This window comes from Elaeis guineensis, chromosome 1 (assembly GCF_000442705.2).
Source record: "Elaeis guineensis isolate ETL-2024a chromosome 1, EG11, whole genome shotgun sequence".
NCBI classification, from domain to species: Eukaryota; Viridiplantae; Streptophyta; class Magnoliopsida; order Arecales; family Arecaceae; genus Elaeis; species Elaeis guineensis.
In genome coordinates this window covers 184,994,477-185,021,716 of record NC_025993.2, presented here as the reverse complement: position 1 = coordinate 185,021,716, position 27,240 = coordinate 184,994,477, and the positions used below count along the sequence as shown (strand labels likewise).

The 27,240-nt window shown below is 37.4% G+C and overlaps 2 protein-coding genes across 2 annotated transcripts; both read left to right on the top strand.

The window, feature by feature from the left end:
- The first annotated feature begins 1,041 nt into the window (after positions 1 to 1,041).
- Positions 1,042 to 5,443, top strand: LOC105040142 (2-methoxy-6-polyprenyl-1,4-benzoquinol methylase, mitochondrial). The gene is made up of 9 exons (XM_010916542.4): positions 1,042 to 1,173; positions 1,317 to 1,490; positions 2,341 to 2,467; positions 2,562 to 2,623; positions 3,328 to 3,483; positions 3,575 to 3,719; positions 4,031 to 4,102; positions 4,359 to 4,467; positions 4,983 to 5,443. Exons 2-9 carry the CDS (start codon positions 1,385 to 1,387, stop codon positions 5,082 to 5,084), a joined length of 879 nt encoding a protein of 292 aa, XP_010914844.1. The 5' UTR covers positions 1,042 to 1,173; positions 1,317 to 1,384; the 3' UTR covers positions 5,085 to 5,443.
- Positions 5,444 to 9,034: 3,591 nt separating this feature from the next.
- On the top strand, positions 9,035 to 9,914 carry LOC105040141 (uncharacterized). The gene has a single exon (XM_029263032.2). The coding sequence runs from the start codon at positions 9,287 to 9,289 to the stop codon at positions 9,632 to 9,634; it is 348 nt and encodes a 115-aa protein (XP_029118865.1). The 5' UTR covers positions 9,035 to 9,286; the 3' UTR covers positions 9,635 to 9,914.
- Positions 9,915 to 27,240: the final 17,326 nt, after the last annotated feature.

Sequence of the window (27,240 nt, the reverse complement as noted above, 5' to 3'; positions counted from 1 at the left end):
GTACTTGATACAGTGGATACAGAGGTTTCCATATGTTGTTGTATAGAGTTCACCATATATTGTGTTTTGAATTTCTCACAAGCTTTGCCACTATTAATAACCCTACTCAATGCTGCCTAGGCGCATAATAAGACCATGATTATGATAATATTTATTTTTTAAAATATTAATAAATTAAATATGTTTTCTATTTATTTTAATTTTTTGGGAGTCATAGCTCCATATTTGCAAATAAAACAAATCTAGACAAGAGAAATATTTTTCATTGTATTATCGCATCAAATACAAGATTGCTACATTGCATATTTAGGTCTATATAGTTTTAACATAGTTTTTTTGATAAATTTTAAAAATTTATGTGCAAATATATAAAATATCTTGATTTATAGTATGTGGATGGAAAAATATTAGAAAATTTAAAAAATAAAGTACATTGTAATATGTAGAATTAAAAATTTTATCAAAGTCTCAAGCATAAAATATATAAAAATCTTTATTATAAAATATATGAACAACATCAATGCATATCATAAAAAAGTATTCAATAAGAATAAAAAAAATATTTGTAATAGTTTTTTTTTCATATGAACATGATATGCAAAATTATTTTATTTTTAATTTTTCAAGAATAAAAAATATATCCTCTTAATACGTAAGATTTATAATATATTTTTTAAATATATATAGAATAGATATAATAAACTAAATAAATAAAATTAAATATTATTTAAATCTCATGTATCACATGAGTTTATAAGCTAATTATTTTTTATGCTGCCGCACACCTAGTTGATATGGAATGATGCATCAACAAAGAAAACTGTGATCCAAAACAAGAAAATACAACCAAATATATTTAGAATTTATATTATAGTAAAAATAAATATAATCAAATTTTATATGGTGCGCGTGACAATAGGGTTGCAGAGCCATCTCAATCTGGGCCGTGGTGCCCTAGGCGGTCGGTCTGTGATGGAGATCTGAGAAGGCGCCCTCCTCCAGCCGTGTCGCGCACCACTACTTCTCGTTGGGCGGTGCGGACTGCGGATCTAACCGCGCTTGGCTTTTCCGCCTCATTTTTTTTCTTCTCCGCCGGGCGTCTCCCTCTTTCCCGTCTTTCGTTCTCCTCATCGGCGTCGCTTTTCTGCTGGCATCACCCACGGCCTCCCTCTGGTACTCCTCTTCCTCTTCCATCCCATGGAGTAGGCTCTCTTCCCCATCGGGCCGTCACCAACCCTCTCCCCGCTCACCATGCCATCTCTCTTGTTGTTTTTGGAAAAAGAAAAAATCTCTAATCTCGTATCTTCTTCCGGAAGGCTTCATAAAACAGGAAAGAAGGGGGAGGCCCCAGGAGCAATTTTTTCTTGGAGGCACGAGGCGCACGATGGCGTGGAGGCGGAGTGTGATCAGACTCGTCGGCGATCTGAATCTCCTTCGATCCTTTCTCCCTCGGGGTGCTGCTCTTCTCCATTCCCACGCCACCAGCTTTGGTACAGTAGTAGCCCTCTCCGAATCTCCCATTATGATGCATCTCTCCTTTTGCCTTGCCTAAATTAGTTCGATTTTTGGAATAAATGATTCTCATGCACGAATAGCCACGGATTGCTTGGACGCTACGAGCGTCGTATGATGTTGGAGGATGACCCACTTTTCTTCTCTCTCCCCTTTCACTTCCCAGTTCGATACCAGTCGCGTTCTATCTTCCTGGTTTTCATTAATAGCTCTATACCTGCTGATAATCGGGTTCAGGAACCATTTGGCCAGAGACAGAAATATGGAATTCAGATAGTGTGCTGGATCTGCCAGAAGTTTGAAAAGTATTCGGATAATCAAAGCTTATGAAAAGGAGGGGAAAAAACAAGAACACCAGATAGTTGATATATTTTTTGATATATTCATGTATATTTATATATTCAATCAAGTGTAAAGAAAGAAGGAGAGAGAGAAAGAAAAAAACACCATCGCCTGAAACATATAGGGTTACTACTTCGAATTGCATAACTGTTTATTGATAAGTGCTGAATTGAATGACTAAAAACATGGATAATTTAATAACTTTTTGAATCGATCAATCCAATCATTGCAAAGCAATTCACTGAATGATTTGGATAATATTGTCAATTTAATTCATTAGTTTGGAGGAAGGTGTTGTTACTGTACTAATGCTGAAGCACATAATCAAGTTTCAGGGCACCTACTTTCTTAATATATGCATTATAGTGGTTATCGGGTTGCTGTGAATTATGTTGTTGCTGACAAGGCGAAGACTGTATTCATATTGAAATATGTATCCATAATTTTCATTGTTTTTGTTCAAGAGGCAGATAACTTCTTGTGCAGGGTTCAAAGAAGTGCCAGAAGAAGAAAAAAGTAAATTGGTTGGTAATGTCTTCAGTAGCGTTGCTTCAAACTATGATCTCATGAATGATATGATGAGTGCTGGATTGCATAGGCTGTGGAAAGATAGGTTGGGCCATTTGACATTGATCTATGCATCTCTCCAACCAAATACGTCATGGTTGATCCTGATTCTTCTCTTTGTTGTTAATGCTTTTTTCCAGGCTGGTTTCCAAATTGCATCCTTTTCCAGGAATGAAGCATCTTGATGTGGCTGGTGGAACAGGTAAAATCATGCTGCTGTAGGCTTAGTTGCTTTTGCTTATAGTAACAGGGCATTTAGTCAAGCATGCCATCCCCTCATGTTGGGGTGATTAGTACACAGATAACCAAATCATCTTTTCTACATGCTGACTTCAATCACCAACAGATAGTTTAAATGGACATGTTTTATTAAATTTCATTTTCCAGTATTTGTTCACCATAGAGCATGGATCTAGTCGGATCAAACATTTTAACCAGCAATTTCATAATGTGGTTTCCTTTTCAATTATGAACTTTTAAGCAAATATAGGTTATCTATATGCATTTTAACCAAATTTCAGTCTGTACTTGATAAGTTGGTTGTTATGGTTGTTGAAATCTGAAGGAGGTCCCCATAATAATGGTTGGTACTATTCACAAGTGACACAGGCTTGGTTTTCAGGGTTAAAAAAGTAGAATTACACCTGGTTGCTTAAAATTAACCGCATTCTTGCATTATACGTGGTTGCAAATTCTCAAGTTGTTCTTTATCGCAAGGCCTACCCTTTCAATTTTATCAGTACACCTTTCTGCATGAAGGTCAACATTATGTACCTTGTTATTTATTGAGAAATTATTCATTATGTCTCATTGCATCCAACAACCACATATTGCAGCTTACTTGTTTGAAGGTTTTGCATAGAGATAATTATTTGAATCTGGACATGCAAATTTATGAACATGCAGGTGATGTAGCATTTCGTGTTTTAGAAAGTATAAATAGTGTCAGCCGCAGGGCCATGCAGGATGGTCTTGCTGAGACAGAAGAAGAAACACAAATATACATATGCGACATTAACCCAAATATGTTGAATGTTGGCAAGAAGCGTGCTATTGAAAGAGGTATATACCTATCTCTTATGTCATCATTTCAACTTACTTTGTTCCTAAGATCTTATGCCCTTTTTCTGGTAATTCAACTTCTGTTACATAGGGCTGGGTGAAAATCACTGCCTTCATTGGATAGAGGGTGATGCAGAAGCTTTGACTTTTGAGGATGAATCAATGGATGGTTACACTATTGCTTTCGGGATCAGAAATGTCACTCACATTGAGAAAGCTCTTGCAGAGGCTTACAGGTGAAGTTGTTGAAATTTGTGTGCATGATAGTTTTAGTTGAGCAGTGAATGTCTGTTTTGAGTTTGTCAAGTTATCCTAGAAATGTAGTATGATGCTATAGAATTATGTTAAAGTGGCACACATGAGGTATTTGTTTCAGAATGCTTAAGACACTTCTTAAATAGGGATAAAGAACTATATCGTAAAATATGGTTTACATGTAACAACTGTTTATAATTTGTTATTGTGCTTGAAGAAGAATGAGTGACTCGCTAATTTCTCTTCTTGGCTTCGATGTTACATGAGTATGATACATTTATATGATTTTCAGGGTTCTAAAACGAGGAGGCAGGTTCCTTTGTCTGGAGTTGAGTCATGTAGAACTCCCAATCTTCAAACAACTGTGAGTTACTCTTTACTTGCAAACATGGAAACACGTGTTTTTTATATAGTTTCTCCAGTTGTATGTTCTACGGAACATGATTACTCTTTAGAAACCTCTGTTGCAAATCGGATCAACCCCATATGTTATGTCGTGATCATGTGTCAACTCGTTGAGGTGACAGCTTCATCTGTGAAGTGAATTGCATGGTGGAGTTACACCTGCTGTTAATTTCCTGCTGCAGCTCATATCTGAAAATCTCTATTACACTTTGCAGCTATGATTACTACTCATTTTCAGTCATTCCAGCTATGGGAGAGCTGGTAGCTGGTGACCGAGAATCATACCAGTACTTGGTTGAGAGTATTCGCCGGTTCCCTAACCAGGTGAGATAAAACTTTTTCCATTTTGTATACTTAAATTTTGGAATGAGGTAGATATGAAGAGGTTATAAGTATGTATATCCCTCCATCTTTGCTGTTTCTAGTTTCTGGTTGCTCCTACATTTTCCACCTCATGTAATGCTGTATATGCATGCATGCAGATGAAGATGAATTAATAACCATGCATGTTATTTTGTTGTTACAAACTGAATATTTGGAACTGAGGGTTGTAATTTGGTGTTGACAATGAAATAGTGATTTATTCTCTTCTTTGGAACCGTAATTTCATTTTGCTCTGTATTGCAATAAAGCTGTTACCACTCATGCAGAAGACCGCATGCATGTGGTGTGTCTGAATCCATGCACTATCGCATGGTTAGATTATGGAAGCATTATTCAGTGGTTGAATAGCAAAAGACTTGGCCATAGCAGACTTGATGGCCTTCCTATTTTTTCTGAAATTACATCCTCCTCATTCTGTTTTACCCTGACCTTTTTTTCCCTCCTCTCTTGTGCAGGAGGCATTTGCTCGCATGATTGTTGACACAGGCTTCGAGAAAGTAGAATATGAAAACCTTGTTGGTGGTGTAGTTGCCATTCAATCTGGACTGAAATTATAGGAGATTCATTCAATCTTGTCATGATTCTCAATCTTCAGAGTTAAGTGGCCAGTTGGCTTCAAACAAGAACCGGACATCCATGCAGATGTGTTAATGGCAACTTATCAGTGGAATTTATTCTATTGACATCTTAATTTATGATTTATTTTGGTGTCTCAGAAAGATGAGGCAAGTTTTGTATTGATGATTAACATAAATGTTGTGCTTAGAAATCTTTAGATTTCTTGTGAGTTTTATAGTGATCATGCAAAGCATGTATTAAGTAGTATATAATTAGTTGTTGGTATCGTGCTTTGTGCCCTCATCTGAATTGTGCTTATGATAATACCAAACATCTATTTTTGGTGTGTTCTGCTTCAGTTGTGCAGGCATTCTTAATTTCTTGATTCACTTTAATACAGGAATTAGGTATAGGCTACTTGCTTGGTAGGTTGCCGAATGGTTTTGTGATTCTCTGAACATCTGAAAGGTGAGGAATTTTCTTTCAATACAATGATGCAGGGGACTTGCAACATATTTCTCCTAGGTGGAAGGAATGCTTGACTGGCTACAATAAAATAAACAAACGGGAAACCATCTCTCATTTTTATTAATATTTGGGTTTGATATAGGCCTATCATCCTGCATGTGTGATGATCTAGATACTTTATTCTCTCCTAACAGTTCTGAATCCTCTTATTTTCAGCCTTGTCCGCATCTGATTGTTTTCGTCTGCCATGCGTTGAGTGAGGTTCATCTTTGCGTGAATTTGTTATCATTTTGATTTTACAAGCACCAGTAAATATTGACCAATCTTTCCTCTACTTGAAGCAATTAGAGAAGAATTTGTTCATGCTGATATGTTCTGATTTTGACCTGACAAATTTAAATGTAGTAATTAAAATGGTGGGACGCCTATGTTTGACGTGCAGATACCCCGGTGGGACGGAGACGGAAGGTGACTTTGAGCTCGCTGGCCTTATCTTAACCTACTCAACTCTTTTCTGGTATTTTATGTAGTTATGAACTCCACGGCTTCAAACTGCCGCCCGAGCTTTGGGGATGGGCTGTTCTCATGCTTCGGGAAGTGGAAATCACCGCTATCTTCTGAGGACACGTATTCCCAGAGAAGTCAAACAAGATTTAGTTATTATTATCTCGTCTCGCCGAGTTTTCTAGTATGTTTAACGTGTCGTTCTCTCTGCTGATATTGCTGATATTAAACCGCAGGGATTGAGTCAGAATTCTATCAATTGGTCCTCTCTGCAGCTTCAGAATCATCCACTTGATATGATCACTCTTGGTTTCAGACTAAATTGTAATTTGACCGTGTGTACTCGTTGATCCTAAAGCATGGTAGGATGCTCTTTCTAGAGATCTTAGACTCATTTGGTTTCCATGGAGCATTTTGCCTTACTGAAATATTTTCTCTATCTTATCAAAAAAATTATATATATTTTTTAAAAAATTGATATTTAGATATATAATATCTAAAAAAATAATTTTATTTTTGCATGTATGGTTGCCAATAGAAAAACTACATAAGAAACATAATTTGCATAGCAATTTATGTTTGGTTGAGTATTTACTTCTCTCGAAAAGTTTTTGTTTTTCAACAAAAATTTTTTTCAAAAAATTATGTAAAATTCTATTTATGCTCCTAATAAAGTTACGTAAAATGCATGCAAAACATCATATACATAATTTTTAATAGCTATTTTAAATATTCTCAAATCTAAAAATATTTTATTATTTAAAATATTTAAAAATAGGTATTAAAAATATTGCTTGGATAAGGTTTTTAGAGTTCTAACATTTTTTAATAGTTAGAGAACTCTCTATATGGTGATAATTTTTAATAGTTTTTAATATACTTTTATATTAAAACTATCACAAATTTTAGTTTGTGGGAGTGGCTTTTCCAGGTCTTACGTACATTTTCTTCTATGAAATATAGGAAATTTATTCCAACAGGGAAACTACTTTTCCATCCTTCTTCTAGGAAAATTTTAATTAAATATATTTTTTTTTATTTCCTCATCAACCTTACTATCCTCGTCCCTCTTCTCGTGAACCAAATGATTTCTTTGTTTTTCAACATCAAAGCAGATAGAGCTTATCTATTTCCTTTAGAAAATTCTAAAATGATCTCAACCACTTTCCATGTATTATCAATTATTATAATTTGGCAATCATCCTTGTTTGGTGGTGTCATATATAAAATTTTATCATGACAAAAATCTTATGATTAGTTTAAACCTATCATTTGATTAATATTTTGCCACCTTAGTGTCATGTCATGCAAATGACAATCTCTTAAGGTATTGTATAATCAATTTGAGAGGTAGCTCACCATGCATCCAGAGCTTTCTCTCTTTTCTTTTCCTCTTTGGAAGGGTGGTAATGTAACACAATCTTGTTATGGGCGTAGGCACATAGGAGGTACTTCGGTTTGCTGCAATATAATCCTTGAAAGATAGATACAAAAAGCTACCTATCATAGAGCAGACAATTCATGCCTTCAATCTTATAATGATGATGGAGAATTTTACAAGATGGCTTGGAAAGCTTGTAAATAGATTATAAGACCGAAAGCATCCAATGTAGGGGAGATGGGTTGGCGGCCCTAGTAGTCTATTTTTTATATATGCAGTAATAATTGAACCCCTTTTAAAAACTCCTTTTGGATGGGATGAAATTTAGCTGGAGATCTGTATTTTTCTAAGTTGGCCAAAAATTTTTCTCTCACAAGTGCTTCTCGGGACTCCACTCTCTTCCTTGAATAAGTCTCTATGAGTCTAGATTGTTATCTAAACAATATTTATATAAAAAAATAATTTATTCATATTTTTTTATGTATTGACATAAATCTATTATTCATTTTTTTTATGTTTTTATACTCAATTTGCATATTTATCAATTGATAGTGAGCAAAGAAAAAAATTCATTTGAATTCGTCAACAGCCAGCAAAGGTCATCCGTCACAATACAATCATTTTTCTTTGTACGGAAAATATAAGTACTCATATACAAACAACAATTATTCAAATCCAAGAAAGCATTTTAGAACAAAAAATATGGCCATTTTACTGGATGATGGGAAGTTAATGTACCTTTATTGAGGGTGTGTAAATGTTTCTGCCAATTCATGGATAAATACTGTTTATGCAATCATGGATAAATGCTGTTTATGCAAAACTAAATCACCTCTTTTTTTTGGGGGGGGGGGGGGGGAGGGGGGTTATAGAAGCACGAGAATATGAATAAATTCAGAAAAATCGATAAATTTTTCATGATATTCTACCTCTCCAAGAGACGACCCTAAAGAAAGAGGGACCACGGTGAGCAACGGATGTAGATCGTCAACGTCATGGTAGGCTGGTGGCGGGGCAATATCTTGTTCGGATGGGAAGGGAGGTGAGCTACTCAATCCGCCGAGGGTGCATGGTTTGACCATGCGTTGAACAAACCACGTGTTGACCGAGGATTTGAGACGATCCGATTAATTACGAAGGCATCCGTAACACGGAAAGCAACATGTGCCAACTGAACCTTCCACCGTACGTCCCTAATTGATTCCGATTGCCAACACCCCACGCGAATACGGAGGTCCAGATTAGGAGAAGAGAGAGGGAAGCCAAACGCTAGACCGCCGAGACAGATAGAGTTGGACCCTTCTCTCTCACCGTTGCGATGCATGGGTTCGCATCGTGAGTAGTGGGGCAACATTTGAGATGGTTTGAGTGAAAATTAAAAACGACGGCCGCCAGGGAAAGAGGAGAAAGAGGCGCACACGAGAATCGTGGGACCGGTCATCAAAACCTCCATCTAACCGTTCGTCCGCTTTCCTGATAAAAGTAAAAATAGAGGCACCCGTTGGAACCTTTAAATGTAGGCGACGCAACTAGAAACGGCACAATCACACAATAAATTAATTTAGAAAGAAAGAAGTGGAAAGTAAAATGAGGGAGCGGACGACGCAAATCCCCTCCTCTAAATCAGCCATCACAGGTCATCCCTTCCCTCCAATTAGGTTCAAGTCAAAGCCGACTTCCCTTTGCCTTCCTTTCCCCTTATCTCTCTCTCTCTCTCTTATTCCAGCCGTCAGGATATGAGTTCGCCGCCCACCCTCTTTCTTTGAGTAAGCGAACACCGTAGAGTGGATAGTTTAGTTTCCTCCTCTTGGCTCCAAGGAAGAAATAAGAAAGCGAGAGAGCCGTCAGATGGCATCGGCAACGATGATGACGGTGGGGGCGCCGGTGTTCCGATCGGAGTACATGTTCTGGGAGCAGCAGGGCGGGTACATAGAGCGCCGGCAGCTCTTCCTCCGCAGCTACCACTTCTCCCGTAAGCAGAGCCCCCGGGAGCGGGTCCGCCGCTCCCTCGTCCGCGTCCGCCGCCTCGTGTGGGTCCGCCTCCGCGCCGCCCGCAGGCTGCCGCGCCTCCTTTGGGCTCGCCTCCGCTCCGCCTGCTGGCCCTCCGCTGCCCGGCGCCGCTGCAGCTTCCAGCGCCTCGCGGCCCTTCAGCCCCGTCGCTCCAGCGCCGGCGGCGTCAGCGACTGGTCCTCGTAAAAAGACGACTATATGTAGGAGGCAGCGGCAACTAGCAGTAGCCGTCGAGAAAGAGGACAAACTAGCACCAGAAGCAGCGAATCTCGCCCCCGATGACATCCGAATCCGATCTCAAGGATGACGAAGATGATGAAGTTTCGTTTTTCCTTTTTTTTTTTTTTTTTTCCATTTCTAATTAATTCGGCATACGGCTCAAGTTTATGGTAGCGGAGGAGAAATCTTTCTCCTCCTCTGTTGCTTATTAAAGAAATATAGGTTTTTCCTTTCCTCCTTGTTTTTATTCGAAAAAAACAACATCAGCAACCCCCTCACCCCTCTCTAGTGCTACGGCGGCGACAAAATTTTGGGAAGAGTCGGAGATTTCGAATTGACAGCACAGCAGCGGAAGCTTTGATTCAACGAAAGCCAAAAGTGGGTTGGTGGCCTTCAAAGTCTCTTACTGGGGAAACGAGCCGGCCTGTTTCTTTGAAAATTTAACGCGGGGTGCCCTTGCTTTTTGGGGCAAGCCCATCTGGAATCGTGTAAATTCCAGTACCAGAAGTTGTTCCATCCCACTACTTTTTTTTTTTTTGGTGTGAAACTTTTCGTGCATCCGCCTACGCAGATTTTGAAGCGGCTATGATCCAGCGCCGGATTCGCGCAATGGGTGGTGCATTCTCCTTTCGCGCGAAAAATATAACCCCCGACTTTTAATTTTAGCATGTAATATTTTCGCGAGCGTGTTGGGGTCTTCTATTGGTTAATTACTTCAAGGAAGTTGTTTATGGTAGGTTGAAAATGATGAGAATTAGTGCAATATTAAATGGATTTTTAGAGATTTCGATAACGGGCATCAAGAATTCTGGATTGGTTCTCTGTTTTTCAACGTATCCATCAACGAACTTTGACATATTACCCTTCTGGAGCACACGACCATGTCTGATGAATTAGGGTGCTCTTATTCTCACGGGAAGAGGACAATCTTGCCCCGCCCACTTTTGCGAGCTCGCGAATGGGTTGTGACGTTTACATTTAGGTTGAAATCGAGAGAAGAATAAACGGACGGACAAAAGGACTGCGGTAGGAAGATAAGCTCATATAGGCTTCCCCAATAAACCTTTGGCTCATACCACTGGTTTGTGAATGGAACAGACAAATTGCTGACGTTCTTTCTGCCTACAGTTGCAAGAAAAAGACATTTTCTTTGTTATGTGACAACGCAGGCCCCACAGGCACAGCACTTCCATTTTATCTCTAATTGCTTGCTTGTAATTGAAACAAGCACCCTTGCTCTCTGGATGAGTACGTGTATGGGACTGGGAATCAGTTGAGACAGCTTGCAATGAAATTAAAATGCTTTGTATGTATACCGGTCCCCTTTTTGGCGAGCCATCAGTGATAAAAATGGGTATTAAATTCCTTAATGAATCAGCGATTCCTGTGCACGGCGCATAAAAACCTGGTTTGGCACCCATTTGGGGTACACTATGGGCATGCGAAGGAGCACTTGCTTACCATGAAGTTCCCTAGTCCAGTCATGTACTGTCATCCTGTGGGAAGAAGCTTCTATCATTATCACAGGAGGGATGATAACTGAATTTTTCTTCTAAAATAAATAGTCAATATCAGATCTATATCCTAAAAGTTAATCTAATAGATATATTTATTTTTTTAAAATATAATTTTATATTTAAATTTATTATTTATTAATAAAAATAGATAGTTTAATTTCATTCATGTTGTGTATGTATTCATAAATCGTCTAAGAAATTAATAAAATAATGACACATATTTTCAAGAGTTCGAAATTTGAGACATACGTCATTGGTGATTAATTTCTAAATTACTTCCGATCGATGGACCATCATGGAAACGGTGATTGATTCGATAAAATTGATGCGTGGATCATTTTCCTTTAGATAGATGAGTCTTGAGTCTATAGTGTGGGGATACTGGAACGAAAGTACAGATGGTGGTTAGAGAATAAGGATACCGAACATGACCAACATGAGAAGTCACTTAAATATCTACTCACTCATCGGTAACTTTTTCAATGCTGTAGTGGTGTGACTAATTCTTTGACCTGCGATGCCTTGACTATTCACAATAAGATTACTGTAGTTTGATTGTACGTATACTTGGTCCGTAGCCATATGGGTCCTTACGGTATATGTTGGCTGCAGTAGATTCGTTATAGTAATAGAGTGTGCACCTAGATGAGATCAATCAATCTTAGTAGATAAGGAGTAATCCTATGTGATTTGTGAAACTAAGTTTTGAAAACCATGACTATGAAAGAGTGAATAATAAAAAAAAATTTATAAGATTTCACCATATGAATTCGGATTGAATAAATCTCACATATGATAGATGATGGGGTTTGACGAGTTTTTAATAACTCCGTCTTGTCGGAACTCACAATAGAAGAACTGTATCATACGGTAACTATACCTAGAGATTTGATTTCTTCTATTCTACTGAATTGCTACTATATGCTGCTAGGTGTCACCGGTGGATTGTGAGATCAATGAGAATTATTTTAATGGTCAATAATTCTCATTGGGTGAGTTGAAAATATTTCAATCCATTGAAAGGAGTTTTAATGATATTAGAAATACAGATCATAACATATCTCACTATCAGATAGAATAGAATCTATGGGGTTACATACATAAGAAGTTTTGACTGATCGAATAGTTGAATTATGATTTCAAATTGATTGATTTGTAAAAGTTACAAGAGATGACTTACTAACAGTTAGTGAGTTAAGGAGAAATATTTTTTGTAATTATTACTATATTATTTGATTTGATCAAATAATTGAAGTTGAGTCTTAGTCAAATTAAATTGAAATTTAATTTGATTGGACTTGATCTGAGTTTGAGTCAAATTGGATTTTATAAATTTAAAAGGTTTGGACTCAATAAATACTTAACTTATTATAAAATCCAAATCAATTTGGATTTTGACCAAACCTTGGACTAAGTGTTTGACTTGATCCAAGTAGTGATCACGCCCCAGAGATGCCCAACCAAAATCATGATGGTTATTCTCATGTTTTTGCGTGGCGCGCAAGAAGTTGGAGCATGATTCTTTTCTAAGGAGTCCATGCGCCTCTAAATACATCCTAAAACCCTAAAAGCGTTTAAGGGGATTAGGATTCTTAGGGATTTAACGTGAAGAAAGGTTGGGCGCCTCCTTAGCATGTGAGATAAAAAGAGCACCCTCTCTCTAAAGAAAATATGGGGCAGGACTCCATCCTAAGGAGTCCAAGCACCCCAGCACTCTTATCCCTAAAACCCTACATGTTGGGGTTTTAACATAGAAGCGCCTCCTTACGAGAAAGAGATCAGTGCCTCTTCTTATGAGATAAGAAGAGGATGGCTTGCAAGGGTTCACGCATGAGAGAGAAAAAAATAAAGAGAGGGGCGTGCTCCATCTTGGATGCCTTCTTTTTCTTTCTCTTGTACATCCAAGTTGTTGGACATCTCAAGCTTATGCGCCTTCTCTTCTCCCATCTTTCTCCTCTGGTTTCTCTATTGTTCTCTTGAGAAGAGAAATAAGAAAAAAAATTTCAAGATCTCTTGATCTCTGTAAAAGAGCTAGCATTCCGGTGAGATCAGGATCTCCTGATCAGATCAGCCTCGTGTAGATACTTATAGAGGTCATATACGTATACGGCTTTAAAGGAACCTTCAAGATATCCACGATTATCGAATTATGATGAAGATCTATCCATGTAAGGTGAAGATTAGATCTTTCTCTCTTTTATTTTTATCTTAATCTTAAACTATGAGGAATCTTGGTATATTGAGATGTGATCTCTTGCATGTATGTGTAGATTAAAAGATTTTAATCTAATTTTATTTTCATTGTATTTTAATTTTTAATCTTGCATGTTATCAGAATTACTAACGGCCAGCTCTTCGAGGAGACAGGATTAACGCAATCTGTAGTCTATTGCTTTGATGCTCTATGGCTTTTGTTGGTGTTTGAATTTTGAATGCTGTAAAGAAGAGAGCAAGATGGAGATATTGGATAAGCTCGCATTCTGATGGCACGGGAGGCAGACGAGAACTAAAGATGAAGCCAGTGGGGCCTCGTGAATATGGTTCCTGCGTACTGATGGATAGGGCAGCATTTCGCGCGGGCTGCTGCGATGATACTCCTGGTTCTTTGTGGTGCCCGTTTGATCGCATCAGCATGTGAGCCAGAACTATTTCTCCCAGTACAATGGGGTGCGAACAGTAGAAAACTAGGTCCAACAAAAGGTGTCGAGCATGGAAGGAATTAACGGAACCTTCAATTTTTCATAAATCAAGCCTTGCAAAACGTTTGAAACAGTATCTTGGTCTCTGAAAATTTGTTTGGCACCGACTTCCAACACGCGCACTTCTCAAAGATAAGAGTATGAAGCTGCCAGTTTCATGTCCGATTTGCGGGTTAGAAGATGAGTCGATGAAGTATGTCATCCTGCATTGTCTAAGGGCAGATTAATTTGGAAGAGGACGGGCTGCCAGTCTTGGGAGACGACTAGGGGTCATTGGCTAGAGTCCTTCTTGAGCACGATCTGAAGGAGTTTATCTAACAGGATGACTTTCACCTGAGGGGAGGATGTTTATATTACCTATCAGATTTGGCTTTCTAAAAATAGCATGGCCATCAATGGTAAGAAGGTTCTTGCTCATCAGATGCAGGAAAGAGCTATTCAATTGCTTGGCTGCGGTGTTCAATCACTTCGATGCTGCTGGCCTGTCACTTGATGCCTCCGTTCACTGGGACTCCCTTGCTACCCCTGCAGCAATTCGAAGGGTCATTTTTATTTTCTGGGAGCCCCTCTTTCGGGATTTGTCAAAGTGAATTTTGATGGCAGTGTTAGGGATAGAAGGGATGGTACAAGATTTATCATCTGAGGTCCGGATGCTAGGTTGTTGATGCCTGGGGGCTCCCATCTCTTCAAGCCTTCAGTCTCGAGTGCTGAGCTTCACATCGTCTGGATCAGCATTATCTTTGTTAGACAGGAGCTGCGGGCGGAGAGAATTTTCATTGAGGAAGACTCTAGTACTATCATTTGATGGATCTGTGACAATACAAGACAGCTGGAAGCCCATCCACTGCTTTCCGGAACTGTTCTTCGTATCTCAGCTACAATGGTGGTGTGGTATGTCTACTGAGAGGTGAACAGCGTAGCAGATTGAGTTGAATCGTATGTAGCAGAGCACTCTAGAGACTAGGTTTGGTGATAAGATGAGAGCTGTCCGTCGGCCTGCGGGATCTTTTGCGCTCTTATTTTCTGGACTGCTCTTACATCAGAGTGGTGTGAACATTTGCATGAATCAAAAAAAAAAAATATACCTTGAAACATCTTATCATAAATGAAATGTTTTATATCACAAATCAATATATGTCATAATGATGTCCTGCCTATTCCATTCAAAAGAAACTAGGCTGAATCACTGACCGAATAAGCATTGTCAGATTGGCCAATCGGCTAAAACAATGACTTGTTTCACCCAAGACTCCAAGTGAATGTGTCAAACCTCCGACCTGTCGCTGCTCCACGTGTCGCACATGATTGGGAGCAGCAAGGTAATGTCGCTATCCCAGTCACCTAACTAATTCGTCATTCCCCGTATCATATGGGTGCAAAATCCTTTTATGTGACACTGTTGTTGGCTATTGCCCGTTGCAGCTGCTGAATTCTACATTCCTGGGTGTTGCATTAGCTGCACGTTCTCGTACGACCGTCTTGCATCGGTATCAGCGTTGAATGCATATTTGGGAGTCCTATAATAATTCTTATCTTTGTTTGATCGTTATATTAATCAAGCATACTCACTGTACTAGTCCTTCTCAACCTTCTGCAGCGATGAAACCTTATGCAAGAGATGCATGGATGGCATTGTAGCAAAGATCTGGACTTCAACTAACTCATCTGCAGCATATATAAGAGAACCTTTAATTTGGAGAATGCTACCAAATAATGGACGGCCATGACTGGAAGACGAGTTCTCTCCACTCCACGTCACGACTGGAGAGGATTCCGGTCCATGTTCTTCTGAATATCGCATTCCATTTCCAATAGTGCCAAGACTTGATTATAAATAAATGAAAAATATAATATGCGTGTATCATATATAAAACTAAGAAAGCTTTCGAATACAGATGAGATTGGGCCACCTGCAAACCTAACACAAGACAGATCATGTGATATTATCATCCATTTCTCTCAAAAATTTTATCAAAATAATATTTATTTTTAAAAAAAATTATCAAAAAATGCTCCTTCCAAATTTTTATCAAAATACTGTCCAACAATAAGTCGCTCTATGATATGACGACATTCTATGCTGAGTTACTCTCCTCTTACCATATGGGTAAGGCCACATGGGATAGTCATCTTATGGTAGGGTGTTTCAATAAGTCGACCTATCATAGAGCGACTATATGAGTCATCCTATCACTAAACCTCCCTATAACCCTTCTCTCTCCCTAGCTTCTTCACGCCATCTCTAATCGCGACAAAGTTCCCCTAGGGACTTCTTTCGCATCTAGGGTTCCAGCTACCATGTTTGAGCTCCTCTCTCTCTCTCATGCCCTTCCATCTTCCATCCGTGGCTGTTGGGATAGAGCTCCTCTCGCTCGGGGGAAGATCGGGGAAGTGCCAGGTACATCAACGGACGTGCAGAAAGGTAAGCTCGTCCGAGCCTTTAATTTTTTTTTCGCTTCTTATTCTTTTTATTTCATCTTGTTTTTGGGAGATATGTGGGGAAGGAGAGCACTTGAGGGAGATCAGAGGTCTTTATTAGGTTCCGATTTGGGTTTTTCTGAGAAAGGAGAGCACCTAAGGTAGATCGGTTCTGGTTTGGGTCTTCAGTTTTATTATTATTATTTTTTTCTATCTCAGGAAGATCGATTCTTGAGAAAGGAAAGCACAGGGAGATCAGTTCCAATTTGGGTCTTTGTTCTTATTTTGGTTTTTTTGTCTTTTTTTTTTTCGATCTCCAGGAGATCAGCTCCTGAGAAAGGAGAGCACTCGAGGGAGAGGTCTTTATTTTGTTTTATTATAGGGGAGGTCTATACGGTCTAACCTCTCTCCATTAAACTGACAAATCCTATGTCCATGGTTAGAAATGGGTTCAGGCCTGATTTTTTCTAAAATCATTGGGTCTAAGCCCGATCTGAAGATCGAAAAAAATTTTTAGGTCGGGCTCGAGTAGAGGTAGGGTCTGGCCCAGCCCAGTTCCAACCCTAACTACGATGAAAATTTTGGATTGTTAATTTTCAATTAATAATTCTTATTAGAACAGATATCGTATTTTCTTAGTCTCTTTTTGCTCTTGCTTTGCGCTGCTTTATGTTCAATTTTTTCCTACTCAATCGTTTATTTTTAAAAATTTGCAAGAACTATAAATCCATCTTTTGATTAATGTATATATTCTACAGCATCCGTATATTTATATATTTTTATACGGATAGAAGAATTATGTACATTAGTCAATCGATTGTCCAATTTGGACAGTTTGAAAATTAAAATTAATTTTATAGGTAATTACAGTAATCAAATGATACGCAGAGGATTTAAAAAAAAATTCAGATATTATTTTTCTTTAGTTCTTCTTACATATCTTCAGTCGTGTGGAGAGAACTAAGAAAAAATACTATTAAATTTTCTTTCGATTTCTATTGCATTTTGTTTGATTACTGTAATTGACCTATAAAATTAATATAATTTTTAAATGGGATAGGATCTTCCATACCTATTAGTTGATGATAGAATGCATTTATTATGTAAGTCATTTTAAATGTTAAGTACTTCCTCCTCGTAAACATATGTTCATTAAGCTACTTCTCATAATAAATTTCTAATAAAATAGATCCAAGTCTTATCATTGTTATCTTCTAATGGGATGGGAGGATCAGTCATGACGCTAACATGCATATTATGATGGTGGAAGGATCCAGATGATCATGGTGGACCGTAACGTAACATACCAAGAACTTGTGTGAGTCTGCTATACTGTCACCGAATGAAATCTCAATCACTATGGAGTTATCCTACTATGTAGATTTTTGATTCATATCGTTGGACAATATTTAATTATACCTATTAAAAATGATCAAAACACGAACATCATCTTTGGCATCCCATCACTGAGAATTTTTCTAGCAGTTGAGATTTTTATTGAGCTAGCAGTGGTAGGAGTTTCGGATAGTAGTGAACAGTATGTGAGTGTGTCTTAGACTGTACCTGTCCTACTTGCATAATCAGAGATATGGAGATCTTTACTTGATGTAGCTCCAATGATCGATGAAGCTGTCTATGAGTACGGAGGTATCTCTGTATGTACCGTTGGTGGACCAGCAGCATCCGTAACTGATAGTTCTCAGTACATAGTAAGTGCAGAGTCTGCATATCAATATCCATATAGCATCGTATTTGATGATACGAGAGCCGGACCTAGTTATGTGGTAGCTATCATGGAGCATGTGGAGCACGAATCTTATGACCCCGTACAATTTATTCAGCCACATGCAACACATGCCGGACTTGGAGGATTGAGAACCACAATAGTCGATACAACTTTATTTGAAAATAAAGCTGCTGTTAGTTATGATCCTAATCCTACTAATGATGAAGATGAGGATGATGATGCAGAGTCTGATGGCAGTGATAGTAGGGAGTATAGTGCAGAAGAGGATGTTCCACCACATGAGGAACCTTTTATTCTTGAATTTGAGCTAGTTGATGCATCCGACGATAATGAGGCTGCATCCCATGGAGCATTGTCAGAACATCCATTCTTTGGTGAAAATAAAGAGTTAAGCAAGAAAATGATATTCGGATCAAAAAAATAAGTCCAATGTGCCATGAAATAATATGCCATTCGCACCCTCCATCCTTTTAAAATCGTCGAGTCATATAGGATTAAATAGAGCATCATGTGTAAACAGTCTGATACTTGCAATTGACATCTCTGTGCATTCTTTCAGACCAAGATGCAGTAGTGAAGGGAGATTACGGTATATAAAGGGCCATATACATGCTTAAATATAGATGTGATGCGAGATCATCCACAGCTTGATACACACATGATTGTCGATATCATTAGAGGATCAGTTAGGGTAAAGATATCCATATCAGCCTGCTAGACTTATGTACGTGATGCATGGCAGTGCGAGATATCTTACAGAAAGATATGGATAGCTAAATAACTTGTTATGGATGAGCTGTTTGGAGATTGGACAGAGCCTTATAATATATTAGGTCCTTAGCTAGTTGTAGTTTATCGTGCCAACGAGGAAAACGTGATAGATTTTACAAAATTTCCTACAACAGCGGCAAACATAGAGGTGTTCCATCAAGTTTTTTGAGTATTTGATCCATACATTTAGAGCTTTCAGTTCTGCCATCCACTGATTAGTATCGATGCAATGTATCTATACGGTTGATGTAAGGGTACTCTCATGATTACTGTGAGAAGAGATGAAAATAGAAGTATTTATCCTTTAGCATTTGTCATTTATGAAGGCGAGTACCGTAGTAGTTGGTCATAATTTTTATGGCATTTGTGCTATTATGTGGCACGTGGCCATATGGAGATTGGCATAATTTTAGACCAGCATAAAAAAATATTAGCTACTATTTCAGATAAATCTGTTGGATAGATAGCACCATATAGATATTATAGATTATTTCTTAGATATATTGAGGCTAACCTAAATGATCGATTCTATGATGCTGTATTTTTTATTTATTTTTATCAAATTACAAAGTAAAATCAATTCTGAAAGTTTGATCGAAGCATGCAACACATTGAAGGAATATGGTCCAATTGCTTTCAATATCTAAAAACATATCGACTGGACGATCTGAGTAAATGATCGCTGGTGCATGACACAAGTAGATGTAGGTATGGAATAATGAATACTAATCTATCTGAAAGCTTTAATAAGGTGTTGAAGGCGGCTCGCTCATTGTCCATTATTGCTTTTGTTCGTCTTTCCTTCGAACGCCTGTCGAAGTGGTTTAGCGTCAGATGTGTACTTGCAGCATGGAGAGGGAGATCGATAGGATATTCACAGATAAGATTAGATAAAAGTTAAATGGATGCCAGCTGAAGTCTAGGGAGCATTATATGGTGAAGTACAATAACCAACCATATTTGTATGAGATTCGATTGAGACGAAGGTATTATAGCCCCAATGAACCTGATTATATATAGACAGTCCACTTAGAGGCACGCATATGCACATGTAGGAAGTGGTAGTTACTACATTATTCATGCTTCTACTTGTTTGCTGTATATGCCAGCAAAAATATGGACTAGAAGCAGTTCGTTGACGACTGTTATACTATTACATATTATGAGCAGTCATATGCACCTACCTTCCATCCCCCAGAGGGTCCACGTTATTGGCCTGAGTGGACTACACCTAGACTCATACCGTACCCATCCATAAAAAGATAAAGAAAGGGACGTCCACAATCAAGGAAGATCCAAAATGATTGGACACAATGGAGTACCAAAATATTGTACAGTGTAAATTATGCGAGGAGATAGGGCATAACCGATGCAGATGCCCCCAACGACATTGATTTATCTATTTTTTTATATGATATATGGACTATCTTTATGTATCGTTTGTATTCTTTTTAAACTATTTTGGTTATATAATCATGTCATGCAAACGCTTAAAAAAATTATGAAATGATCTTATTATTAATATTAGATATTTATTATCTTTAATATTTCTTACCATTTTTGATGTTTCTTACTATCTTTATTGTACGCTCGTCTTCATATTTTGTGCCTCAGATATGGCTGGTTCAGACTCTGATGTACATCCGGGGCCGATTGATCCTACCGTGCTCTATCTCCAGACTCGACATCATAGTGACAGTATATATTCTGGAGAGGACATGAGGCCCCTACGCTGTAGACATAAAGGCTCGACCGTCATGCACGCCTGGTGGCCACATGAGAGGATTCGAGAATATCTTCATACATCAAATTTTTATGGAGTATTTAGAGTTTATGATATATAACTTGATTGGGTCCTCATCACAGTCATGATGGAGCAATGGCGTTAGGAGACTCACACTTTCCACTTGCACGTCGGGGAGGCGATGATCACTTTGCAAGATATTGTCATTCTTTTTGGATTATGGGTGCATAGGCCTATCATAATCAGTACTGAATAGATTATCTGGTCAGATCTATGTGAGGAGTTATTTGGGATTAGACCACCAGAGGTGATGTTATCGGGGTCTTCACTAAGATTTCACTAGCTTTGTGATACATTCTATTACTTACCGGATGATGCAGATGACGAGACCATACGGAGGTATGCATGAGCATTCATTCTATACCTTATCAGTGGCTATCTATTTATCGATAAGTCTGGTTCCCACGTGTAGTTATTGTACTTACCTCTGCTACGTGATCTCAACATATGTGGCAGTTGAGTTAGGGCAGCGTTACCTTAGCCTTCTTGTATCGCAAGCTCTGCATGGCTACCAAATCAGATGCATGTGAGATAGCAGGACTGTTGATGTTGCTTCAGCTTTGGGTATGGGAGCATTTATATGTTGGACAGCCAGATCTGATGCTTCTCAGGGTAGGAGCCCACCAGCCGACGGTAGGAGGTAATATAGTAGGACATAGCTCATTGGATGTGGATGATGCTAGTTTTGAAGATCTATTTGGTGGCATACAGCACGACCAGACTGATCCACTAGGATGTAGGTATGTAATCAGTAGCACTGATTTTATATAATAATTAAATGATTGCATATTTTCATACAATAACATAGTGACTTTATTTTGGATAGGTGGAGGACTCGACTGATTGGTGCTAGCAATCCGGTGCCACATACAATCATATATTATAGGGAACGGCTTGATCGGCAGTGCGATGATCAAATGGTATGGGTGCCTTATATACTAGAGATATTGACTGTATTGCTCGAGGTATGCCAATCAGATCAGTATGTATGGAGGACATGCGCACCTCTCATTTGCTTTGACATCATTGAGATTTATTGGTCAGAGCACATGATGTGATATTTTGGCATGCATCAGAGCATCCCCCCACCATGTGACACTCATGACGCACTCCACAGTTTGGATCGACAAGGGCGGCATCGTCATAATTGGGTTCGAGAGCATCGGAAGCATATTAATGCATGGGAGCGGCGGGAGGATTTGGTTGTGGCTGGTCCACCCATGCTTCCTATAATGGATTATCATGATCTATATCTGCAGTGGTACAGAGACATCACTAGGTAATTCATCTCGTCATTGATGAGTGAGCGGCTCGAGATGAGATTCTGTCCTTCGGATAGCATGATGGATATTATGATAAGTACATTTTACTTTTGTCTCATTTTATTATGTTGTTATTATTATACTTATGAATAATATTTATTTTTCTTTTCATATTGACAGTTTCAAATGGTAACGTCACTGTATCATATGGTAAGAAGTGGCTTCCATTCAGTCACTGTTGGGTGTAAAGATCGAGCACTTGCCGATGTCATAGACGATCATGTTGATACTATGCAAGTTATCTCAGAGGATTAACGACTTCAGACTGTGCCATCGACGAATGATCTGAGTACCTCTTCATATGCCTAGCACACCTCATACCCTAGTTTCTCGGACTTCGACCTCCTCATAGATGATGTATCTATATCACAGAGTATGAGTGAGCCAAGAGACACATCGTACTGACCCGATGAGCAGCATGTCGATCAGCATGGGAGGGTCAGAGATAGGGGTCAACTGAGAATTTTTTGAAGTAGACGGCAGACATATGTTGATAGGCCGAGCATACCATCACCTCCCTCCCCATCAGTCGATACCGTGCTAGAGCCATCACGCCAGCGGTCAGAGATGATACACGTTTACGAGAGACGGGCGTGAAGGAGGCTCCAATATCTTGATATATAAGTCTCTTGATAGTTATGATACTTGTACATATTTTTTTGCTAAAAAAATTTGTAATCATCAACTATTAGATTATATTATTTTGAAATTAATGTTACAATTCTTTTTTTCATCTGAAAGCACATGTTACAATTTTTGTTAGTTGTGTAAAAAATTAATTATTGACCTTGATACAGGTAATATGGTTGGAGTTATTATCCATTATTTCTAAAATATCCTGCAATATTAATTATAAACAAGTTTGAAAAAATTTGAATTTGTATCTTAAGAAAGTCAAAAAAAAATTTAATAGATAAAGATACTTGGAGAATGCCAAAATTAGCATTTCATCAAATTGGAGATGCTTGGAGAATCCCATGGGTCAACCCATGTTAAGTTGCCGCTACAAACTAAAATCTAAATTGGAAGGCACTACGTACTATTCTAAATAAATAATCAAGATAACTAGTTGATGCCTAAATAAATGACTAAAAAGAAAGTATTAAAGGAATACTATTTAACTCAATTAAGGAGCAAAGTTCGAGCCTGAAATGGTGGTATAGTGGGTGAGGGCCAAAGTCGTCCAATAATAGAGAGACTTATAGAGTTGCCCTATAATAGGGCGACTCATAAAGTCGTCTTACTATAGGGTGACTCATTCTATGGTCTATCTGGCCCCCAGTTGGCGGTCAGATCGGTGAATCAGTATGGAAAGTTATTTTTTTACAGGATGTTTTTATTTTGGATAGTATTTTGATAAATAATTTTGAAAGAATATTATTTTGATAAATTTTTTAAATTTAATATTAATTTAATAAAAAAAATTATTTCTCTCCTCAGGAAAAAGAAATTAAAGAAGAGAAGGACTTCTCAATCGGTGCATCACATCAGTTCATTGGCCATATCCATCTGGAATCTGGATTCAGGTCAACGGATCCTAATGCAAACATTGAGTGTTAACCCGACTCAATAACCCATCTGGATGTCCCGATCGTCATCCAAATGTGAAATTAAAGAAAGAAAAAGCCCTCGTGAGCGTGATGCAGGAGTACGGCTTAAAGGATGGTGGTACGATTGGCGTTAAAAACATAAAGCCCAGGGCCTACCAAAATAACGCCTCAGGTCATAATAATTATACATGTCAAAAAAAAAAAAAATCATAACAATTATATGGGCCAAACCGTACAGTATATATCACCTAGCAAAATTCTTTATGCACCGCATATGGTGCAGAAAATCACGCACTGTATTCAGTGATTCGTTTTTGTATGGAGTCAAATTTTTTTTTTTTTCATGATCAACCAAACATACCAAAATTTTATTCCTAAAAAATAATTTTTCAGAAAGTAACTTTTTGAGAAGTTACTTTCTGAGAAGAAAATTTTTTTTCGCGAACCAAATGAGTCCTAAAAAAATTTTAGATAGAAGTTCTTTTAGTCATTCAGCTTCAGAACCGGTGGAATCAAGGACAACAAGTTCAGCTTCCATAGTACTTCTAGTTAAAATTATTTGTTTGGAAGATTGTCAAAAAACAACACTTCTTTCTAGAAAAAAAATATAGCTAGAAGTTGATTTAATATCTAATATATCAGTAATCCAATTTGAATCATTATAATCTTCAAATACATCTGGATAACCTATAAAATATAAGGAATAATCTATAATACCGATAAGATATTGAAATACTCTCTTTAAAGCAGTCCAATGAACTAGACTAGAATTATTGGTATATCTGCTGAGTCTAAAAATAGCACAAGCAATATCAGATCTAGTCCGATTAGATAAATACATTAATAAACTAATAATTTGAGCATGTTTTTTTTGGTTCACAAATTTTTCTATATTCTTTAAGAGGTGGATGGATGGATCATGAGGAGTAGATACAGAAGGAGAATCAGAATATCCAAATTTGTTAATAACCATTTGAAAATAATAAGATTAGAATAGATAAATTAAATCAGAAGTATGAATAATTTTTATACCAAGAATTGTATCAGCTTCATCTAAATTTTTCATATCAAAGTAATGTGATAAAATTTTTTTGATGTATTGATTAAGTCAATATTAAGAACAAGAATCAAAATATCATCAATATAAAAGTAAAGAAGAATAAATTGATTATCAAATTATTTGTAATAAAGATAATTATCTAATTCATTGATTTGAAATTCATAGAAAAAGATTATTTGATCAAACTTTTCATGCCATTACTTAGGAGCTTGCTTTAATTCATAGAGAGATCGAACAAATCTACAAACTTTATGCTCTTGACTTGACATAGAAAAATCCTTAGGTCGATAAATGTAAATCTCTTCTTCAAGATCTCCATGTAGAAAGATAGTCTTAACATCCATTTGATGAACAATAAATTTATGGATGGAAGTTAAGATAAGTAGGACTCGGATAGTAGTAATGTGAGCTACAGGCGAATAAGTATCAAAAAAGTCAATACTGACTTCTTGTCCAAAATCTTGAGTAACAAGCTTTGCTTTGTATTTTTCAATTGTACCATCAATCTTCAATTTTTTTTTGAAGATGCACTTGCACCCTAAAGATTTGTTTTCAAGAGGTAAATCAGTGAGAATCCAAATATTGTTTTCAATAATAGATTTGATTTTATTGTTTATTACCTCTTTCCAGAATAGAACATCAGGAGAGTTCATAGCTTCTTGAAAAAAAATTAGGATATCTTCTATCAAAAAGATAAAGAAGCCATCATCAAAGTATCTTTCAACCCTAGTTCTCTTACTTCTCCTAAGCTCAGATTCAGAAGTTAATTCTATTGGAGTAGGAATAGATGATGATGATGGTGGTAAATCTGAAGAGATTGGTTGATCAGTGATTAATGTAGAAATTTAAATTTTAAAAGAAAAGATATTTTCGAAAAAGATTGCATCTCTAGATTCAATAATGATATTGTTTGATATTAAAGATATTTCAGAGTTGACAACAAAGAACCCATAAGCATTACTATCTAAAGAGTAGTCAACAAAAATAGTATCAACAGTTTTAGGTCCTATGTTAACTCTTTTTGATTTAGGAATTCCAACTTTAACCAAGCACCCTCAAACTCGGAAGTAACTAAACTTAGAAAGATGTCCTTTCCACAGTTCAAAGGATATTTTTTTTTATCTTTAGGAGAAACTTTATTTAGGATATAGCAGACTGATAGAAGAGCCTCTTTCCAAAAGTTTTGAGGTACATCAGAACTTATAATCATGGCACTGATCATGTCTAGTAGGGTTCGATTCTTTCACTCAGCCACGCCATTTGATAAATATTAATAATTAAATCACAATCAGAATAGGCCTCACCTTAGATTGTTAGGAATCTTATTTCCCACGAGAGCCGATTGCAATCTAATTAAACTAACAAATAAATATTAATATTAAATTAATATTAAATCAATCTAAAGCTTATAGATCGGAGGTGTGTAGTGTACTGTCTTAAGGCGATTTCCGACTCTTATGTGGGATCAGACTTGAGAAATCCATCCTAAGATACAACTGGAGACCTCTCTTGTGGACACGACCATGGAAAAAATGATAGAGCTTCGACTAGCAGATGAACGATCAAAGGATCCAATCTAAACGGACAGAAACAACTTAGCAAATCACAAAATGGATGGAAACAACTTAACCGATCGTAAAACAGATGAAAACAACTTAATCAATTACAAAATATATGAAAATAACTTAACAAATCTCAGTGAGAAACAACTTAACCGATCGCAAAATGGGTTGAAATAGCTCAACCAATCGCAAAATGGATGGAAACAACTTAACAAATCTCAACGGATAAAACACAATGTTTGAAAAATAAAAAAAATAAAGATCGGAGAAACAAAATGGAGGCCCGCCACATCGCAGATGCATGCACAATCATGTGAGCCGGACTAGGCCACATGCATGTTTTCATAGGCCCAAGAGAAGGATCTTCAAAATAAACTCCTTTCTCATTTTTTTTTTTTTCCAATGTGGGACTAAACTTCATGAAAGCTAGAGATTTGGTTGAAAAAAGATGGAGAAATTTTTAAGTATTCAATTTTTCTCCAAAATCAATATATTATGCTCTTGTTACGATATCAAACTCATGATTACCTAGTCTGTGGATGGCTTTTTTTTTTTTGGAAGGATGCCTATAATTATTTGACTTGACCTATCGGAGTCTATATATACATACATACAAATATACAAACAATATATATATATATATATATATATATATATATATATATATATTGACATATACAAGCGCACGGCATGCATATATTTGTTGATGTTAGGGGTGCAAATAGATCGGATCGGATTGGGTCATGAGTGATCCTGATCCAATCCGATTTTTTGATCAGATCTAAATATTGGATCTAAATCCAGCCCAACAGAAGATCGGATCGGGTCGGATTCATGATCCAATTTTTTGATTCAATGAATCATTCGAATCGAATTGGGTTCATATATAATCCAGTCCTAATCCATGAAATACGGATTCGATTCAGATCCAGATCTGGATCGGTTCAGGTTCGAGTTATAAAAAATAATAATAAAATAGATTGCAAAATTTAGGATGCATTGAGACTGTGGAGGATCAAATATTTAGGATGCATTGAGATTGTGGAGGATCAAAATTTTGTTGTCATCTGTTAGCATGATCCTAGCTGCTCTGCTTGGCAGTCCAACTATCAGTCTGTTTCAG